We start from the raw sequence: 18,954 nt of genomic DNA on the forward strand, positions 1-18,954 counted from the left end.
TGCCTTCATATAAAGGTCGATGCGTCACATGTCGCCGAAATAGAAATTTGGGAATACCCAGATACCGCGAATTCGCGCATTGTGCCGCCAGACTGTCCAGCTGAAACGACGGCGTTTCAAATGACATGTCGAATTCTTTTTTTTCTGAAATGAGGAGCCGCTTCGAACGAACCATTCGTCATAATGTTGGCCAGAGTATCTCTTTAAATAGTTCAGGCATGTAAAAAAATGCATTGCCTCCAGGAGATGGTGGGAGTTTTCAGCGCGCTGTTACTGTTTTCGTTCAACCAATACAGTGTACAGTACTGCGCGCTACCTTAGCGAGTTGAATGCGCAGACTATTGGCATTTATGTCACATAGTACTACTGCAGATAAAATACAACGAGACCAATAGTGCGACGCTCAGCTTTCGCTGCCGGTGTTGTATTTACTCTAGTATACCAGGTTACACTGAGACACTGAGGCATGGCGTCGTTCTGCCCAACGACAGATTGCTCTCTGGCGCACCCACTGTCATAATGCTGTCGCATCCTTCGAAGCTGATCGCATCAACAAGCTAATGGACAAACGTATTAAAAGCAAGAAAGGCTGCTGCCCATTCATCGTAGCGATGAGAGATTGCACTACTCCAGGTGAACACGGCGACTATACTGTATTGTAAGCTCAGGTCGACCCGATCATCTGGTCGGAATTTTTGCATCGGGAGCCTTTTCGATATGAGTTTACTTGCGACCGGTCAGGTCAGGTCAGCCGCAGACCCGTCGTATGCCGAATCACAAGAATAGAACAAGTTCGATTTCTAAGACCAGATCAGATCGCCGTAGCCAAGGCCAACTTCGATTTTCGTAGCTAGTTGACTAGTGGTCGGAACTAATAATCGAACGCACTTTAGTTCGGCCGTAACACTATTTCAGTGTCGGCTGTCTTGAACCTAGGTCCGAACTATAGCGACCGTGCTCAATTGCGTGCTGGTCGACCATTTCCAGACTATAGTTCCGACTAACGGACATTCGGTTTCGTTAGTTCGACCATAGTCGCCTAACTCCGATAACTGGAGTTCGTCCAATTAGCGACGAGTCGTGCGTCACGTGGCCTTTAGACTCGACGTCATAGTCGACCTGAGCGATCTCGAGATCGGCCATCATCGATCACGTGTTTACTGCCACTGATGTTCCTACGACGATATGATCAATAGCTGAGCTTAGGTTAAAAAAAAGAAACGACCGAACCATAGAAAAAAAGAGAGTACACGCTTTATTGATTGCGAAGAGAAATACGCGACTACTAACGATGAATATTCTACCACTCCTCCCGACCTGATGCCGCGTGACAATCAAATCAAGGGGTATGATCAGTCGAATATAAGCCCTATACGAATAATCATTTCTTTATCAAACAGGACGCACTTCCACAGTGTCTTGGTGTGAATTTGACTTGAATTAGTTCATTTGCGGAAAATAAGGCAACTGGCTCCTCCGAGTCGGAACATTTTTCAAATAAGATTAAAAGTCGGTGTCTTCGTTGCTTGAAGACGATGATTTCTGGTTTAAATTTGCCGCCTCCATATCCCCATCGCCATCGCTGTCGTCTGTAGATTTATGATCGTCTACTCGTTGTTCGATGACGACCGTTTTGACGATCGACTTACGTCGAGGCGTGTCGGAGTCAACGTCGCTGGCGTCCAGCGTTAGGTCGGCTTGAACGTCTTCCAATGCGTCCTCCAGCGATTTGTAAGCTTTCACCGTACCGCTACCGCCGCCGTTATCGCTCTTATTCTTGTTTTTCTTCTTTTTCCGCAGCATCTTCGGTAATTTGATGTTGTTCAGCTGGCGTCGTATTCTGCCGTCGCTTCCGTCGCCTTTGCCGAAAATGATAACCGGACGTTTGTACAGTATGACCGCCGCCGTCACGATTGCGCAGACGCCCAAAATACCGACGACCGCCCCGATGATCGCCCCGACCGGTGTCTGGTTTTCGACTTTCTCTATTTTCTCTTCAAGTAGGGCTTCTCGGTTCTGGAGAATTCGAAGTTACGATACAATTAGTTGTGATAGGACCCCAAATATATTAGTTTCAGATGATACGCCAAAATCGCCAAAGTCGTCTTGTAATTTGGACATCATTATGTTAACGACTTAATTGAAAAAAACAAATCGGGAATCAAAAATGGAAGACGATTAAAGCGAGTTTGACTGTCGAAGGTGGTTTGATGTATATATGCTTCTATCCAAGGCTTATCGGACTGGTCTCTCTTTACCGATGAAAGAACGCTTACCTCTTCTTCGTACAAATCATCTCTTAATTTCTCGACGATTTTAGCGACCTTTTTATTCGAAGGTTCATTCGCTTTCTTATCTTTCTTCGGGCTTTTCGAACCTATAATGCATATGAACACACAAGCCTTCATTCAAAATGTTAAGCTCGATTTCTTATAAGATCCAACAATGGATTTCATTAAAATCTTGCAATACCATTGTATCAATTTGTCAAATTTGTAAGTGCACCCGTTGAGTTTCATTGAAATACACTAGGCATATACACACTTTAGCGGTGGGAATAGAACCTATCAGATAATGTCAAAGTCTATTATAATCTGGTGTTGATGTTAGTATTAAAATGATTAATCAACCATTATTATCAGAACAACCTCCCTTAAATCGTTATCCTCATGTCAATGTTTCTCCGGCTCCAGGTCATTTTATCTAAGTAGTAACAACAGTGTAAGTTTTTGTAAGTTTATCTCTTTACCTATGTTCTACTTTCAACATTATTGTTACGAATAAAGATTCATAGATGATTAAGGGTAACCTCTAAAACATATAGGCCTGCCTACCTTCATCCTGGCTGCGCACTTCACTGATATCATCATCCCCGTCTTCGTCATTGCTCAAATCTTCCTCTGCATCGTCGGTATCAGAATCGTCGTCGTCGTCGTCACTTTCATCTGTTTCGTCTTCACCGTAATCTGGAATCCTCTCTGTATTGTATGAATGATAAAAGTTAATATGAAAGGCAGCGTTGTAGGTGTTTTATTCATATATTTGTATAGTTTGTACCATTTTCGTCCATTTCATCTGTTTTTATGCTTTTGATTGTATTCCTTTTTTCGCCCGTCACAGATTTTGGCTTTTTAGTCGAATTCACAGCGACGACTAAAGATGAATAAAATGAAATAATTGTTTTCCTGAATTATCTGTTGGGCTTCGGCGCTGGAGTTGTGGCCTAGTCTTGATTGTGTCCATAGATAGGCGGTTCAACTTTGGTTTTGGTTTGTTCACTAAGAACCTCAGTGTTAGCGTACCACTGCAGGAGCTCTTCCGAACTGGGTGAACTTATTGCAAATCATAGGTAAATAGTTTCAAAAATTGGAGATGTTTGTTAACGCTCAGGAAATTATAAACATGTATTTACTCACCTAAACCTGCCAGGAATAACAGTATCAACAATCGCGAATTCATGGATTCTTTTTATCTTTAAAATTCAAAACAACCCTCGAAAAAGTTAACCCAAAATTATCTGTCCCTCATTCCGCCTTCATTCGTCGCTCAACAATATCAACAGTTGCTTCGAAAGTCGTTACAGCAACAAAAGTAAGATTTGGCCAGAGGCGAATCTATCTTGTCAAATCAAATTTGGTTATGCCAGGATGAATACGATTTTACCTATAATCAAATTTAATTTGATGTGATAAATTCGCCTCTGAATCAGTAAGAAATGCATAAAATGTAATGCAAAGTTTTATTCTATTTCGATTAAAAAAAAAACAGGTAAATACATGAAAATTGAGGATTCAAATCACAGAATCGATGAGCATTTGGCGTCACAAACAGGTCTAAGTAAACTTGCCAATCTTAATAATACCTAATAATGCGTTTGAGCTAAATAAGGATGGTTCAATCAACGATCTGCTTATCTTGGCATTAAGATGATAGATAGCGCGCTCAAATTTCGATTTGTTTCTCTAAGCCATCCTGTCCTACGACGGTCAGCGATAGTGTAATGTTCGACGTTTCAATCCCCGACGCGCGACGGGTGGACAGTTCGTCCGGCGACCTGTATAACGGGTTGACGAAGTGAGCTTGCTCGTGCAGTCGCTCGAAATGGTTCCGCCTAGAAATGATATCGAGAAAACAAATCTTCTCAAGTGTGAACGAATCGGAATACTCATCATTCGAGCATTAAATCGTAGAGTGCCCTTTGCTGGGAAGTATCTGTATATCGCGAAAATGGGTGTGGCATTGCTTTACCTTCTACGGCGTTTTTCGAACGAATAACTGACGCCGAATATAATCATCAAAACTATTAAAATACCGACACCAGAAACGATATATTCTGAAAAGTCGAGAATGATACAGTGTTAGATGATATTGATAAACTCGCATTATTATCAGCGTGGCTAATGAATTATGCCCCGGGGCCCGGTTTCACGAACGGGGATTAAGCCTCTAATTCAGGTTAACTTAAATGGCTAATTCGATTTAGAAGTTTGAGGTTACTTTTCGATGCCCGTTTCACAAAAGTGAGTTAACTTTAATTCGTATAAGTTTAACCTGAAAATCTAATCGGCTAATTCGAATTAGTTGCTACGAAAATGGGCTACTAGCAAACAACGAATGCAAACAACGACAAAACTCAAATTGTTTGACAATACGAATAATGAAGATATTTATTATACAGACCTATACATTTTAACAAATTCCAAAACATTTTTAATTCGAATTATCACCTAATTCGAATGAAAAGTTAAACCCCGTTCGTGAAACCGGGGTTTAACTGAATCGGAAACGAACTAAGTTAGTTAGCCGTTCCCCCGGGTTAAAGTGGATAATAGTCTATAGAAACCGGGCCAAAACAGTGTTTTGCCCAGCGCCGTCACCAGTGATGATAAACAATAGATTCTCAGAAATATTTACGGTAATTCCTTCTCCACGAGCACGGAGGATACCCTTTATTCAAGATTTGGTAAAGTGTTGAAACACGAAAAAATCACGAAAAACGCTTATTAAGAGTTTGACTAATTAAAACCCGCAAACAGTCTGATTGTTTACCGAGGAGTCGGCTTTCCCGTTCGCTTATAGTATAGTTGTACAAACTGGTCTGATAGGAAACAAAATCTTACAATAGTTTTACAGAAGGCAGTCTACTGACGACTGCGGAATAAGAGTATGACAAAAGGATATGTTATAGGTTAAACATTATACAGCGATGATAAATTTTCTGGTAACTTTTGGTAACTATAGTTCTATGAACTAACTCACAATGATGGTGAGTTAGTTCATATGGAGTGCCATACAACTTGCCATACACACGTAAGTGGCCATCCATTGACCAACGTTCGGGAGACTCTACCAATACTCCACACTGGAGATATGGTCTGCAGTCTGGATGTCGTCAAAAGCCGTCTCTCGGGGAAAAACTCCAGGGCCTCATTCTCCGTAAATCAACCCGTCTTTACGAGGAATTATCATTCCGATTGAAACTATCGATAAGATGTTTAACTATGATATAAATGTCGCAATTGTAAACTGAAAATATATTTTAAACAACGTTGTGTCGTTTTATTAATCGAAATCAAGATGGCGGCTTTTTCAATCGGTCAGTTCAACAGAACAACTCGATATTGAAACAGTTTCTTCCGTAATCAATATCTTTATCTATAAACGGCTGATTAGACGAACACATCAATTATAAGTCGGATATTGATATGTTGCGATTTGGATGCGATGAATCCGTGGATTAATAAAAGAAAAGATAACAATTTAACGAGTCATTGTATTATGCCATCAAAATAACCTAAAAGATCTAGTCGAAATGTGTACAGGGATAACCTAGTGTTTTATATACATAATATCGGTTAGACTATCGGTATTATGCCTGAATATACATGGACCGGATAACTGTATGTGTAATCTCCCAAAAATCATCCGAATTTTTTCCAATTCAACTGTTTTGAAATAAAGATCGAATTGTCATAAACATAAATCGTCCTTTAATTAGAATATTTTCTCGCATTTATTATCGGTTAACCTAACCTAATGTAACAATTTAGGATTAAGTCAAATTGCAAGATATTATTTATTACACTGCGTTGACATAGAATTCACACTTCAATTCCTGTGTCAGTGGTGACCTTTTCGGTTTCTCTCCCCATAATAAACGTTTGTCCCAGTTCATTTCCTCTCTGGTCAATGTCACGCAAACAACGATGATACTTGAATTGGTTGACAATACCAGGGAAGTGTGATGAGAATACTACAGAAATTATGAGAGATATATACAATCCAGAGACAAAGAGACTAATTCAAGTAATCAGAGATGATACAAACTAAAGGAAAATTAACGTAGAAACAGTTACACGCTAAAACAGATTAAAGAGAAGCAGTTAAGAGACAAACTAGGGGGCACTTAAATTTAAGACAATTGTGAATACAAGTTGATCGACTAAAATTGATGAGGGGAAATCAGGTGTTGAGTTTAACCAGTTTACAGAGGAATTTTTATATAAGTTTATTATGGGATGAAAAACCGATATTCGGAAACAACTGAATTATTACGGAGATTCCCGATCTCGCTGGTTATCGCTTATCGGCGCGTTACGTAACAAAGCGCTCGCCGACGAACCGTTATCGGCTTTAGGGCAATTACAACGCACATTCGACAAGAGCTGCACAATAGCGTCCGTATTCCATCTCATCACACTTCCCTGACAATACCAATAATGAAGATATTTATAATGCAAGACCTATACATTTTTCGAATTCGTTGAAAATCTCATTGGAGAAAGAATTCAAAGGAAACGAAACGATCAAATTCGATTACACCAAAAAAGCTTAAAATACTTGGCGATGGGCGCATTTGTGAATGAAACATGCATTATGGGAAGCTTATTTGGAATTAACTATTTGGAATTAACTTCGGAGATAATTCCAATTAGTGAATTTTTCGCTCATTCGCGTTTGTCAAACAGATTTAATACTCGAATTAACTAATTCGATTAAAACATCTTTAATTCGAATTATCACCTAATTCGAATCACCTAATTCGAATCAAAAGATAATCCCCGTTCGTGAAACCGAGCCCAGGTGATTGCATATCTTACATGCATAAATCCAACGATTTAATAGATCGTAATTCATCTAAATCTCATCTTCAGAGAAACAATAAACAACACATTATGATAGGCCTAATGAATTGTCATTTTTTCAATACTACTTCTGATGTAGAGAAATTTTTAACGCGTTGCATCGAAAAAAATGTAAGATATTATCAGTTAGTATCGGATTATCGATTAGATCACTTTCCCCGTTATAGACGAATATAGATATTAGAATGACCGATTTCAAATGATTCGGAACACGATAAAAGTATATCTTCGCGTGGATATTAACGAGAAAATAAACAACGGATTTACCGATTGGAATTCTGTACTCGGATTCGATTGAATATCCAACATCTGTAGAAAATTAAACGAAATTGATTAGTGATGATGATATCGACTAGTCGATAGAACACGTTTCGTAATAATTCACTTGAAAATGGTTTCATTAATTTGAACGAGACTGTCGCTTGCTCGCTTGCTTACTATTGTTTAATGTAGATGTTATTCTCGGTTGTGTCGTGGTCTGTCGTGTGGAGGATGCTGTCAGTGGTGGTGAGGTTGTTGGTCTAGTTGTACTCACAGGGTCTTCGATTCTCGTCGTGCTGACAGTCGTTACTGCGGATGTCGTCGTTGTTGCGGGTGATGAAGTGCTCGACGATAAACTCGTCGACGCCGTCGTCGTTTTCGGAATTAAATCTTGACAAAACATAAAAACGGCAATTACGATCAACGTTAAAACGCGACGATTCCTTCTTTGGAAATCGAGCAGGGGCGCTAGCAGAGGTATCGCGTATAAACTATTCTATTCTATTCATCGATACGGCCTTGGTGGTGCTCAGTTGGATCTTGGAAAATGATTACTCCAAGGCGGGATAAGGTATGATGCTATTGCATTCAATTTGCTATCGCTGTTGAGTGGCAAGTGGATTCGAGCCCTCTTCTGACTGCTTACAATGTGCGGGCGACATTTCAAATGTCGTGGTCCAATAGGGTTAGTCTTGGTAGACCGAGATCCGAACGACGCAAAGTAAAGATAAACAAACTAGAAAATAAGATATTCATCGGATTTTCGATGCGGTTAAACACCTTTTTGCTGCAAGTAATAACCAACTGCGGTCGTTTCAGTATTAACAGATTTCCACAGACATCCACCGGCGCCTCCACACTGCATAACTACGGAATACTTCGGTGAAACGTTCGGGGTCCGGCTGCGCGGGTCCCAACGCGTGTAGTTAGCTTCCATCCCTGAAACCATCGAAAAATAAAACGTAATATTTGAATATGACCGCTAGAAAATTCACGACATAAATTCAAAACTCTAGCGTTTAACCTCATTGAAATGAAAATGAATCAAATTTATGATTGAATAGCGAGTTAAAAGGCAATCGTACTGTAATCCAGCTGTTCAGACCACGTCCATACTGCGAATGTTAGACCTATCCAATATTGGCGGGCTTCCTTTAGTCGGGAATAAAGTAGTCGACGATTGGCAGCGCTGTCTGGTGCTGCTAGATGTCCCTGCCTCGATTTACAAAACGAACGTGCCTCGTACCAGGTCAGTGGGAGGTCTTCGGGAACGTCGAAGCACTTTCCAGATTCGGAGCACTTTTCACCTTTGAAATCATACAGAGCGGAGTGATTTATACGGAAGAGCATTGCAGCTACGCGGGAGCTTGCACAATCGTGGTCATTAATCTTTAGACTGGTCTTACTATGTTAGACCGGCTACAGAACTAAGCTGGTCTTGGACTGGTTTTAAATCTAAGCCAGGTGCAACAGGTCCAGACTGTGCAACTGGTCCCTCGTATGTTTCGGTTGTTTTTTTTTTTAGTTAGAAAAACTAACTTTTTAACGAGAAGAAACTGGACTGTCTAAACTCGAAAAGTCAACATAAAATCTCGAAAAATATTTCCGTTGAATTCGAGTTAGATTTGGCAAATTTGTTCTCTGAAAAATGTTGGCATTTAGAGAGCAGTGCCATTAACGAGTATGGCGTAATAACCGACTGACTGTGCTAGGTGTCTGCAATGATTTTCTGTAGATCCGTGAAGAGTTTGACTGATAGCGAAGACGAACCTAACAAAATAAATTCGCGAAATTCATAATTTACCTGAATATTCGCAGATGAAATAATATCGATCGATGCATTTTTGTTCGGTCCACGAAAACTTGTGATAGTCGTAGTCGAATTCTATCGTAGCGCACGTGTATTGGAATTTGTTGGTGGTAGGACGGCCGGGTCGCCAGTCGGTGTCGTCCGTATCCGCGACACTGTCGGTGCCGATATCGTAAAGATAGTGCGCCGATCTGCCTCCGCAGAATTCTTCGGGAGATCCAGCGCACGGCTCCTTGCACCCGTTTATCGAAGACGACGTCGCTTCGGACATGTGCCACTCGGCGAAACAGTTACAATACCTGCCATCCTGCGTACGTGAAATACAACATTTGATTTGATTTCATTTTGATCGTATATTCTATGAATGATTATCGGAAATTTCATAACTATAGTTGAAAGTTAATGACATGTTTTTGATCCGGTCCTCCTTTATAGTTCGTTCTAATTTAATTGGCTCTAAGAGTTGACTCGCTGAAAATGCACTGATTTCGACTCAAGAGTTAGTTACTACTTTGGGACCGGATGGAGGCCCCAGGTTTCGCAAGAAAAAACGATTAAACGATTGATCTAATTTCTTCATTATTAAGGTTTATCAAAAATCTATTTTGAAGTATATCTTTGCGTGAAACTTTACCCAGGATCAGATGCAGTTTTATCACGTAAGTTACCGGACCCAGTTCCTCAGTTGTGAGTTGACTCCGAGTTAACTCTGTGGAACTGGATCCTGAGTTCACAGTTAACTCTAATTCACAACTTTGGAACGGGATCCTGAGTTCAGAGTTAACTCTCACAACTATAGAACTGGATCCTGGTTAACGTTGACTACCATTTGTACACAACTGTCCCCCAGCAGATCCCCTTTTATCGGTCTTATCGATGGATGCGGCGGAGTTTCTCGGCCACAATTTGTTCTATGGTTTCTACCACAAATCGAGAAAAAGAAACCTTTGAAATTGTAGCTATTTAAGGAATCATCAGTCTTTATTGAATATCCGGTTATCAAATAACTCGGCGACCACAGGTTCGTATTATTCGTGCGCTATTTCACCTACCCAAACGGTTGCGTATTTCGTATTTTTTGACTTGCACGTGGTGATGCATATCTTCGGGCTCATGTCGTCGCTCTCTATCGACAACGTCGGTTCTAAACCTTTCACGTAATTGTAACAACCTTGGCTCGAAACCGTTCGCCGATCTTTGAAAGTATACGATATAAAAGAAATGATATAGCGTTAACTCTCATAGAACTGTTAAGATAATCATCCATTCCTGGTACGCGTAGCTCGTTACTACGATTTACGATGGAAAATGCGAAAATCAGTCGCAGAGATCTCTTCGTAGCTACATTTTTATCATCCTCCTTCGGCAGGGATTCGAACCTCATGGCATCGCTACACTCGGCCACGGTACGAAACCCTGCCACACTAGACTGGGTGCGCAGGTACATGCCAAGGTTTACCGCCCGAAAACTTGCAGCACCAATCAGATCCGGTCTGTTATATAAATTTCACGGAAGAACTATAAATGGGATAACCCGGGCTAAAACAAAACGGGATATCTGATTGGCTAATAATGACATTCTATGCCGCGCGTGTAGCTGCACACTCGGTCTAGTGTGGCAGGGTTTCGTGCCGTGGCAATCTCGATGCCATCAGGTTCCTGTCGGGGAGGATGCCTTTTATAAATTAACTACCCCTTTGATTGATTTCCTATCAGTATACTGACCATGTTCCCAATGCCATTCTACTTGATGACCGGTCAGAGCCAGAGCTACGTTTCCATAAATATTCTCGTCTCGGGCCAATTCGTCCAGCAGATTCTGGCTGCCTTCGTCGGTTATGAGCCCGGACGATGGCCCCATTTGCGTTAAGTAGTAACAAACTCCCAGCTTTTCGTCACATTTTCGTTGTGCTGAGAACAAAACAAAGGACAATTTCATCACTGCCTCTAGGAAGGATCGGTAACGTCTGTGAACAAATTTTTTGAAATCTCCATCGCTGATTAAACTTTGGGATTTTTATGCATGCTACATTGACGCTTCTATAGTCTACACTGATTTCGACCTTACGACCTGCCTTCGTTCGGACCTGTGGAATTACATAGAACTTTCTCAAATCATTTCGAAAATCCGCTCTTTCCCCTTTCTAAGTGTCGTAATAGCCGACAAGCTCTGCTTTTCTGTTCAACCTTCGTTCAACTTACCGCTGTACTGCCCTAGAGAATAACCAAATAACAAAGTTATCCTTAAATATAGTAATATCGTCTTATGTGCATACGCCATTATATTGAATATGGAGAAGTAGATTATGCTAGATACTAAATTTTTAATTCCTATCAACATTTTTAGCACGATCGAACCAGATAAGGTCATATGAAAATAATAAACGCATTAGCGTGACTGCGCTATAGATAAGAAACCTTAAGACAATTAGAACATTCAAGGTTAACTTGATTTTATTTACAGTACGAGCCTTCAGCTTCGTCGGGTAGACAGATCAGTGTCTAATCTAAAAAGTGTATTTACAAGTGTAGATAACCCGTGCAAAACGAAACGCTCGGACTAGCGTGTTACGAAAGAAATCCCACGATAGATGAAAAGTTCTCGAATAGGAAGTGCACCGGGTATATTTCGAGCATCGTTTCGGCTAAAGACGGAATACACCCGGTGCACACTTCTTTCTATTCGAGAACTTTTCATTTTTGGCTGAATGAATCGTGGGGTTTCTACGGTATATATTTTTTTTTGCACGGATATTGTGTACATATTCTCGATTCATCGGATATCGTCATGTTCGACATATACGACGCGCTATTTCATAATCGTAATTCGACATTTAGAGATAGAATTCCCACACTAATGTTCGTCATCGATGGATATTGTTTGGATTGTTCGTGAATAATAAAAGAATCGATTTGTTGCGAGGTGTTGATGTAAATTAGACAATTGCGTGCGAAATTGTGTTTAGTTTGTCGATGGATGATTACCGGCGACCGGTTGCGACGGGATTATAAATATTGCATATTGTCAGTTAAGTGAAAAAAAAACGACTTGTTATCTAAATCAACTACAGTACCACGCAAGATCCACAGTTACACGGCCTTGGCGAATCTTTGCTTGAAACCATGATTTTTGGAGTTTGTAACCGTTTTATGATTATTACTTAAACTTTATTATCGGTTAATAAACTTTTAACAAATAACATACGTATTGACGTATTCATGAAGATAGGGACACTTTGCCATCCGAAAAATCCGAATTGGCTCGCACAATATTATACAGCTATCGAGTTGTCCTAACTTTTCCGTAACTTTTAAAAATCTAGAAATGTTTTGCCCATCGAATTTATGAATTTATCGGTGGTCGGGAGTTGAAATTACATTCTATGGATGTATCGAGATCTGCGTGTAGCGTGTATGCGGGACAAACTAGTAAAACCTGGTATAAATCTTCAATTTGATCGTCGTTGCAAATGGGGCGAATTTCGATGCTCATAAGGTAGTGTTTTTTTTTTTACAAAACGACTACACCGAAAGTACTGAATTATAGTAGATTGATGGTACACGGGCGGCCTGAACAGAGAGCCACAAAGCCTGTGCGATCACTACAGGACGTTCAGGACCGTTGAAAATTGCTAATAAACCATTTTACGGTTGCTAGCCGCCATTTTGTTAGGGTACTTTTTTGTCCTGTATTGTCGGGCCATTTTTCTCTTTTTTTGAATACTATTTGCGATGCGTGTTGAAACATATTTCATTGGTCCATGGGTAGAGATTTTGACAATTTTAGCAACATTCAAACCGCGTGTATCTCTAGTTTTCGATAATGTAAAATTCACATCTCAGATTTGCAACGACACGCAATGAGAGCGATATAAAACCTGTGGCCAATTCTTGTCGCCGGCGTAAAAATTCTGGATAAAATGGTTTATCGAAAACGTGAACATTATTATGCACGACGTGATGCACACAGACGAATTCGTCAACGTGGGTTTTATCATTAATGCGTAGAACGCGTTTCGATACCACGAATTCCAACTTCCGCCATTGTCGAGTCGTCATTAGCGTGCAAGCAGCGGAATCTCAAAAACGCAACAAACCGGTCGACGATCCGCGTTGTGGATGCTCTCATGTCGGTCCGATACTGCGTCGTGCGTGCTATGGGGAGGCTATTTTCGTTTCATCCGATGCGCCACAATCCCGCAGTAATTACGAGTTTTAACTAATGGAAAATACTCGAAAGAAACATCGCGCGCAGACGACCTCATCTCGGTGCAGTTGTTCGTACGTGTTTAGTATACGACAGATGAAAATACGGATAAAAGGATAAAAACCCACTTTCTATAGATTAAAAGAATTTAAAATCAATGATTTATTTATTCGAACAATGATTGAATGATGAACAATGATCATTCTGACGATGATCTCTAGGGTGAGATCGAAACGTCGTGTTTATCATATATTTTAGATTGTTCGAATAAATAAGTTCTTGATCTTTTAATCTGTAGATAGTGGGTTTTTATCTTTTTATCCGTTCACCATCTTTATCTTTTTATCCGAGTGTGGTTATCGTACTACGAAAATACGGATGTTTTTAAATCTTCTTAAAAATCCCTTTTTTCGCTTGATTAAAGGAAATCACCGTCGACGTATCGTCATAGAACCAAGAAACGGATGCTCTCCAAGAAACGGATGCTCTCCCGACGTAGGGCTCGTTGACGTCGCACGAATATGGGACGCTATTTACCGGAGAAATACTTTAACTGGAGACTACTGCTGATGCGGCTGCTGTTGCTGATGCTGTTGCAGATGCTGGTGGTTTTCGTGTGTTTCCTCACACCGGTTAACGCAGGTACGTCGCGCCGACCTTTCCTCTTACACATTGACACGTGGCAGAACGAACGTTCGACAGTAGGCCTAAGTCGTCCTGACAGTTTTTTTTCCGGGGCTAATTTCGTTCCGTTTAAACGCACCTCAACGAACCGCGCTGCCGTATTTCAAATAACATTTCATTCTATATCATTTATCGATTTTTAATTTCGAAATTTTTAATTTTTGTTTAATGTGTAAGATGTAAAACTGCCCATCGCCGGTTAGGCTGCCGCTGCTGCTGCTGCTGTTGCTGTTAAATCCCTACTTGCCATTTATAACACAAGTAATGATATCGTGCACTAACATTGGAAACAGATTTTGTCAATGCAAATTATTTTTGTGGACAATAAAATATCTACCTATCGAAATCGAGCGCTTTTAAGATTCAAGATGGTAAAAATGGGCCATCGTTTTGTATTCTATGCTTTATCTGATTGATAGTTTATTTCAACGGTCATAACACATCTGAACGCCTGAACTATAGAGTTAACTATGAACTCAGAACCCAGTTCTACAGTGTGTGAGTTCGAGTTCACCCTGAGTTTGAATCAGGTCATTATCGATGAGTTGACTCGTTAGTCAAATCTTAACTCACAACTGTAGAACTGGACCCAGCCCCACAATTGTGAGTTAGTGCTTTTTATAAAAGAAAGAAGCCTCTATCCCGAGTACCGGAACCGTATTTTTATTAAACCTATTTGGATACCTTTGATCGGTGAGATGTCACCAACGGTAAAAATTGAAATGCGGCACCGGTCAATTTCAAGTTCAGGGAGGTCCACGTATGGCGCCAATCTGTTTCATGCCACATGCGTAACTAAACCTAAATTCCGAATGTACTATTTACTAATAGATAATGTTTGTATATTTTTTGGCACAGTAATACCTGCGTGCGTCGGCGCACAGAAATACCCGAGGTTGCAGATCTTTCCCGACGCCGAACTTTCCGGTTACGACGACATCATGTTCGAGGGCGTTGCGACGTTCGGCGGCTGTATCGACAAGTGCGAGCAGACGATTTCGGTGAACTGCGTGTCGATCGACTTCGGCGCCATCTCGTGTAGCATTTCGTCCGAATCGAAACTAACTCATCCGAACGCCTTGACGCCGACTATCGGATACACGCACGCCATCTATACTTGCGAAGACGGTAAATAGCATTTAATGCGAATAGAGAAAAATATTCGACTATGTTGACATGTTGTTCATAGTTATGTAGAAGTGATATTGTTTAAATCGCGAATGTCGATAACAGTAGAAGTAGTCTTTATAACCTATAACCACACATGACGATAGTCCAATCAAACACCGTAAATCCGTGTCAACATGAAAAAATTCCCACAATAGAATCTTATGCGATTAAGATTTGTGAAAACGAAAAACGACAAATCGCTCATCATCAGATGGAATGACGGCTGATTGAGGTCGTTGGTCGATAGCCGATAAGCTTCAGTTTTGTTTCAACTGATCTTTTGGATTTCATCGCATAAAGACTTTACTGTCGGACTTTTTCATTCGTCTTACTTATAACGACGTTTCTATCGTCGCCAGGTGTGTTTCACGATGCAGTAATTCGCTGTATTCGTGTATGTGACCCATTCTCAGAATACAGACCTAATATTTCAGTATTGTATCGTATTTTTTACTCATCATAGTAAGTACAAACTGGTCTGATGGGAAATATAATTCTACAAATATCTACCATATGGCACTCTACTGGATATGGCGCAATGAGAGTATGGATGAAGGATATGTTATGAATTATCCAAAGAACGTTCATTTTCTGATAGTTACGGTTCGATGGCCCGGAGAAGGAACTTCGTTTGAATACTTCAATAAGAAGGCATCCTGTACCCGGTTCCACAGTTGTGAGTTAGAGTTAAGTCTGAGTTAAAATTAGTTCATTTCAATTAGTTAACTCAGGGTCAAATTTTAACTCCGAACTGTGGAACTGGACCCTAATTTGTAATATTGGTTCCATGAGTTATTAGCTAGTAGTGACTAATGAATTTGCAAACGGATGGATTGCCAGTTAGTAGTAATCACACAAAAGTTCCTTTTCAGGGTCTCAGCGTGCATTCCATTAATTAACACATGACATTGGTCTTCGACTCCCAGTAAATCTAACATTAAAAATGATAATGTATTTCATCGTTAACATGTGTTACAGTATGTCCTAATGGAGAGAGCGGCGTGTGGACGGCCTCGAGCGCAATAATGACCGGTAATGACCAGGCATCTACGCAGACGGTGGACTTGCAGGAGTGTCTGCTCGTCTGCAAGAACCAGTCGAAATTCTTGTGTCGCTTCGTCGAGTTCGAGTCGTCGACTGGGAACTGTCGAATGAGCCGCGACACGTTGACCACGAGACCCGACCTGGCGGTCGTTTCGCTAGGATGGACCGGGCACACGTTCAGCTGTAACCGTAAGATTCGAATATGAAAATCATCTTTCGTCTGGTTTTAACGACTGAAAATTCCCTAATTGACTATTAGCAAAACTGACGCAGTCGAACCAAAAGCTGACAAAAAACGCCCAGCCTGGTTTGAATAGGGCTGTTTCTTTGGCTGAAAGAAGCCCGGCAATTGCATCTGCAGGGGCTTATTTTGCGAAATAATCCAAGGGAGTCCCAGACTCGCCAATCGCCACTCGTGGATATTGCTTCTCTGCAATAATCACTGCTTTTTTCATCAGGTGGTACCTCTCAAATTATTACCTGGTTCCGCCCCTGGGAACCGTTAGTGAGTTATTCGTTTTAGCTTTTAAAGAACAGCTCGTAAATCGTTTAGTTTTTGAACGTCTTTTGAGACTTGGTCAATACTTTTTACAGGCACGTGCCCGCCGAATGTTCAGCGTTGGGTGTCATTGTCATCAGGTCTCGGCGCTGATATCAACAACAACAGCAAAATAGTGCTGACGCCAAGCGCCGACGTTTGCAAAGAATACTGCGAGCGAGAATCTCAATTCGAATGCAATTTCGTCGAATTCTCATCGTCTCTGGGCCGATGTCGCCTGAATAGCGAAACTCCAATTACCAGACCCGCATCCACGACGACCGAGGTCGGGTATGAATACTTCATATTTTGCCATCTAGGTAAGATATACATTATGATACAGTTAACTCTTGTCAAAATGAGCCCTACGCCCCAACCCCCCCCCCCCCGTTCCACGAAATCAAGTTCTAAACTGTAACGGTGATGGTGGTATTTTTGCAAGGTTTTACTCAGCTTAAAGCGCTGAGCAACAAATGCAGAAACAATTCACGTAAAGTTATTACAGATAAATTAATATCAGGCCCGTTCCACTGAACTAACATATCCCCCTCACCCCACGCTCATTGACGAAGTTCCACCCAGATGCCGGCCTTAAGAAAATTTGAGCATCGATTTCATGAGATTCGCTAATTGATAAGAGTTTCTCATTCGTTTTGTTTCAAAATACGCCCATGCTTCCAGACTGGCTCGATCTATGGCCAAATCGTCGGGTAAAGAAGCAAAACTTTCACCCAAATATGTTAGAAGTTGTGACAATGTTCTGCGCGACTATACTCGCCGGACCAAGGACATTTGCGTGGGTACCTCCACTGTCATGAAAATCGAAACCCCTCCCCCTAACCCAAGACATGGCTGACTATAGGCCTGTATAAAAAAACAATCTAATAAACACCCTGGCTCGGTGCTATGATAGGAGAGAATGAAATACCACACCAACAGAAATAAATGATTGAGTTCATTTCCCTGATCCTCGTGGTTTCACAAAAAAAGTCAAAGGTTGTAATGCGTTAAGATTTCAAGGGCAATTGGAATGGGTTCATGATGAAAGCGTAAATAATCACGTAATCGTCTTAATATACACTGATCTATTTCTCGGTTTTTTCTGTCGGGTTTCGGTGGTAAATCGAGGTGCACTGTTTTAAACAAGGTGAGTGCCGCTCTTTTAAACTTATCACTCGTAACGAAATGGGGTACCCGCGTCGTTACTGTGGCAATCGTGGATTCCGCGTGTGGCAGGCGAGGATCCGCCAGGTTCGCTAGTTGATAGTTTGTCTTCCGCTTTCGATTTCTTCTACATTCCAATTAAATCTGAATGAACTTTTCTCTTAAATGAATCAATTGTCAATGAAAACTATTCCGATATCTGAGTAAAAGAATGAAAGTATTGTATATTTGGTGGGTGCTGCGGTGATAGTACATGGATTCGGGAGTCAAAAAATTCAGTTCAAAGTTCATGAAAAACGAAACTAATTTTGACAACGGAAGACCTATTGATCGTCACGCCATCTGGTGTGGTAACTGGTGTTGCGGGACCCCATTACATTCACGAGGCTGCCGTGGCTGGGTAGCGATGCCATCAGGTTCGAATGTGAATTACATTATGCAGGTCTTATCGTGTATACCCGTCCACATTATTGTGACAAGCGAGACGCCAGGAGTTCAGCTTCACAAAAAGGATAAATTCCTAAATCGAGTTCAGATAGACTGAGTTGATGAAATTCAAAGAGTTATAATTTTTACAGTTGAGAGTTAAATCTTTTAGAATTAAAACATTCAACTCAAATGCTTGGTTTAGCAGATGTAAGTTACCTCAAATTGTCCAAATAGTTAATAATTCAAACCGTACGGTTCTAAGCCTAAACTCTAACACGAAAATGGACCCAAAAAGATTTTTTGCCGATGTCTCGAAGTCGTGAAGAAATCGGAAAAGTGTTTTTGTGACATTTTACGACATTCTTTATTATTACATATTATTATAATATGTTGATTGTTCGGCGATAAGCAAGAGAAACCGACAAACATATAACATCGTAACATCGTCAAACTGATAAATCGGGTAAGTTAAATTATCTTTGGACATGTACCGATGGTGATT

The 18,954-nt window shown here is 40.8% G+C and overlaps 2 protein-coding genes across 2 annotated transcripts; one reads left to right on the top strand and one right to left on the bottom strand.

Moving 5' to 3' along the window:
• Nucleotides 1–3,773: 3,773 nt before the first annotated feature.
• Nucleotides 3,774–11,502, bottom strand: LOC141913094 (uncharacterized). The gene is made up of 10 exons (XM_074804547.1): nucleotides 11,419–11,502; nucleotides 10,942–11,127; nucleotides 10,269–10,411; nucleotides 9,211–9,523; nucleotides 8,492–8,713; nucleotides 8,187–8,345; nucleotides 7,584–7,796; nucleotides 7,413–7,454; nucleotides 4,249–4,333; nucleotides 3,774–4,111 (listed from the first exon to the last, which is right to left on the bottom strand). Exons 1-10 carry the CDS (start codon nucleotides 11,495–11,497, stop codon nucleotides 3,943–3,945), a joined length of 1,611 nt encoding a protein of 536 aa, XP_074660648.1. The 5' UTR covers nucleotides 11,498–11,502; the 3' UTR covers nucleotides 3,774–3,942.
• A 213-nt stretch (nucleotides 11,503–11,715) lies between these two features.
• LOC141912920 (uncharacterized) lies at nucleotides 11,716–17,317 on the top strand. The gene is made up of 6 exons (XM_074804349.1): nucleotides 11,716–13,497; nucleotides 13,848–14,065; nucleotides 14,966–15,235; nucleotides 16,256–16,510; nucleotides 16,916–17,201; nucleotides 17,302–17,317. The coding sequence occupies exons 2-6, from the start codon at nucleotides 13,945–13,947 to the stop codon at nucleotides 17,315–17,317; spliced, it is 948 nt and encodes a 315-aa protein (XP_074660450.1). The 5' UTR covers nucleotides 11,716–13,497; nucleotides 13,848–13,944.
• Nucleotides 17,318–18,954: the final 1,637 nt, after the last annotated feature.

The sequence above is a fragment of the Tubulanus polymorphus genome, chromosome 11 (genome assembly GCF_964204645.1).
Source record: "Tubulanus polymorphus chromosome 11, tnTubPoly1.2, whole genome shotgun sequence".
Taxonomy (NCBI): domain Eukaryota; kingdom Metazoa; phylum Nemertea; class Palaeonemertea; order Tubulaniformes; family Tubulanidae; genus Tubulanus; species Tubulanus polymorphus.

Bases quoted from the DNA above. Each gene is read 5' to 3' on its own strand.
- LOC141913094 (XM_074804547.1), bottom strand. From the start codon at position 11,497: ATGGCGTATGCACATAAGACGATATTACTATATTTAAGGATAACTTTG. The intron at 8,714-9,210 runs GTAAATTATGAA...ATGATTTCAAAG, and splicing joins TTTCATCTGCGAATATTCAG to GTGAAAAGTGCTCCGAATCT. The intron at 4,112-4,248 runs GTAAAGCAATGC...TATCATTTCTAG, and splicing joins TTCGAAAAACGCCGTAGAAG to GCGGAACCATTTCGAGCGAC.
- LOC141912920 (XM_074804349.1), top strand. From the start codon at position 13,945: ATGGGACGCTATTTACCGGAGAAATACTTTAACTGGAGACTACTGCTG. The intron at 15,236-16,255 runs GTAAATAGCATT...CATGTGTTACAG, and splicing joins CATCTATACTTGCGAAGACG to TATGTCCTAATGGAGAGAGC. The intron at 16,511-16,915 runs GTAAGATTCGAA...TACTTTTTACAG, and splicing joins GCACACGTTCAGCTGTAACC to GCACGTGCCCGCCGAATGTT.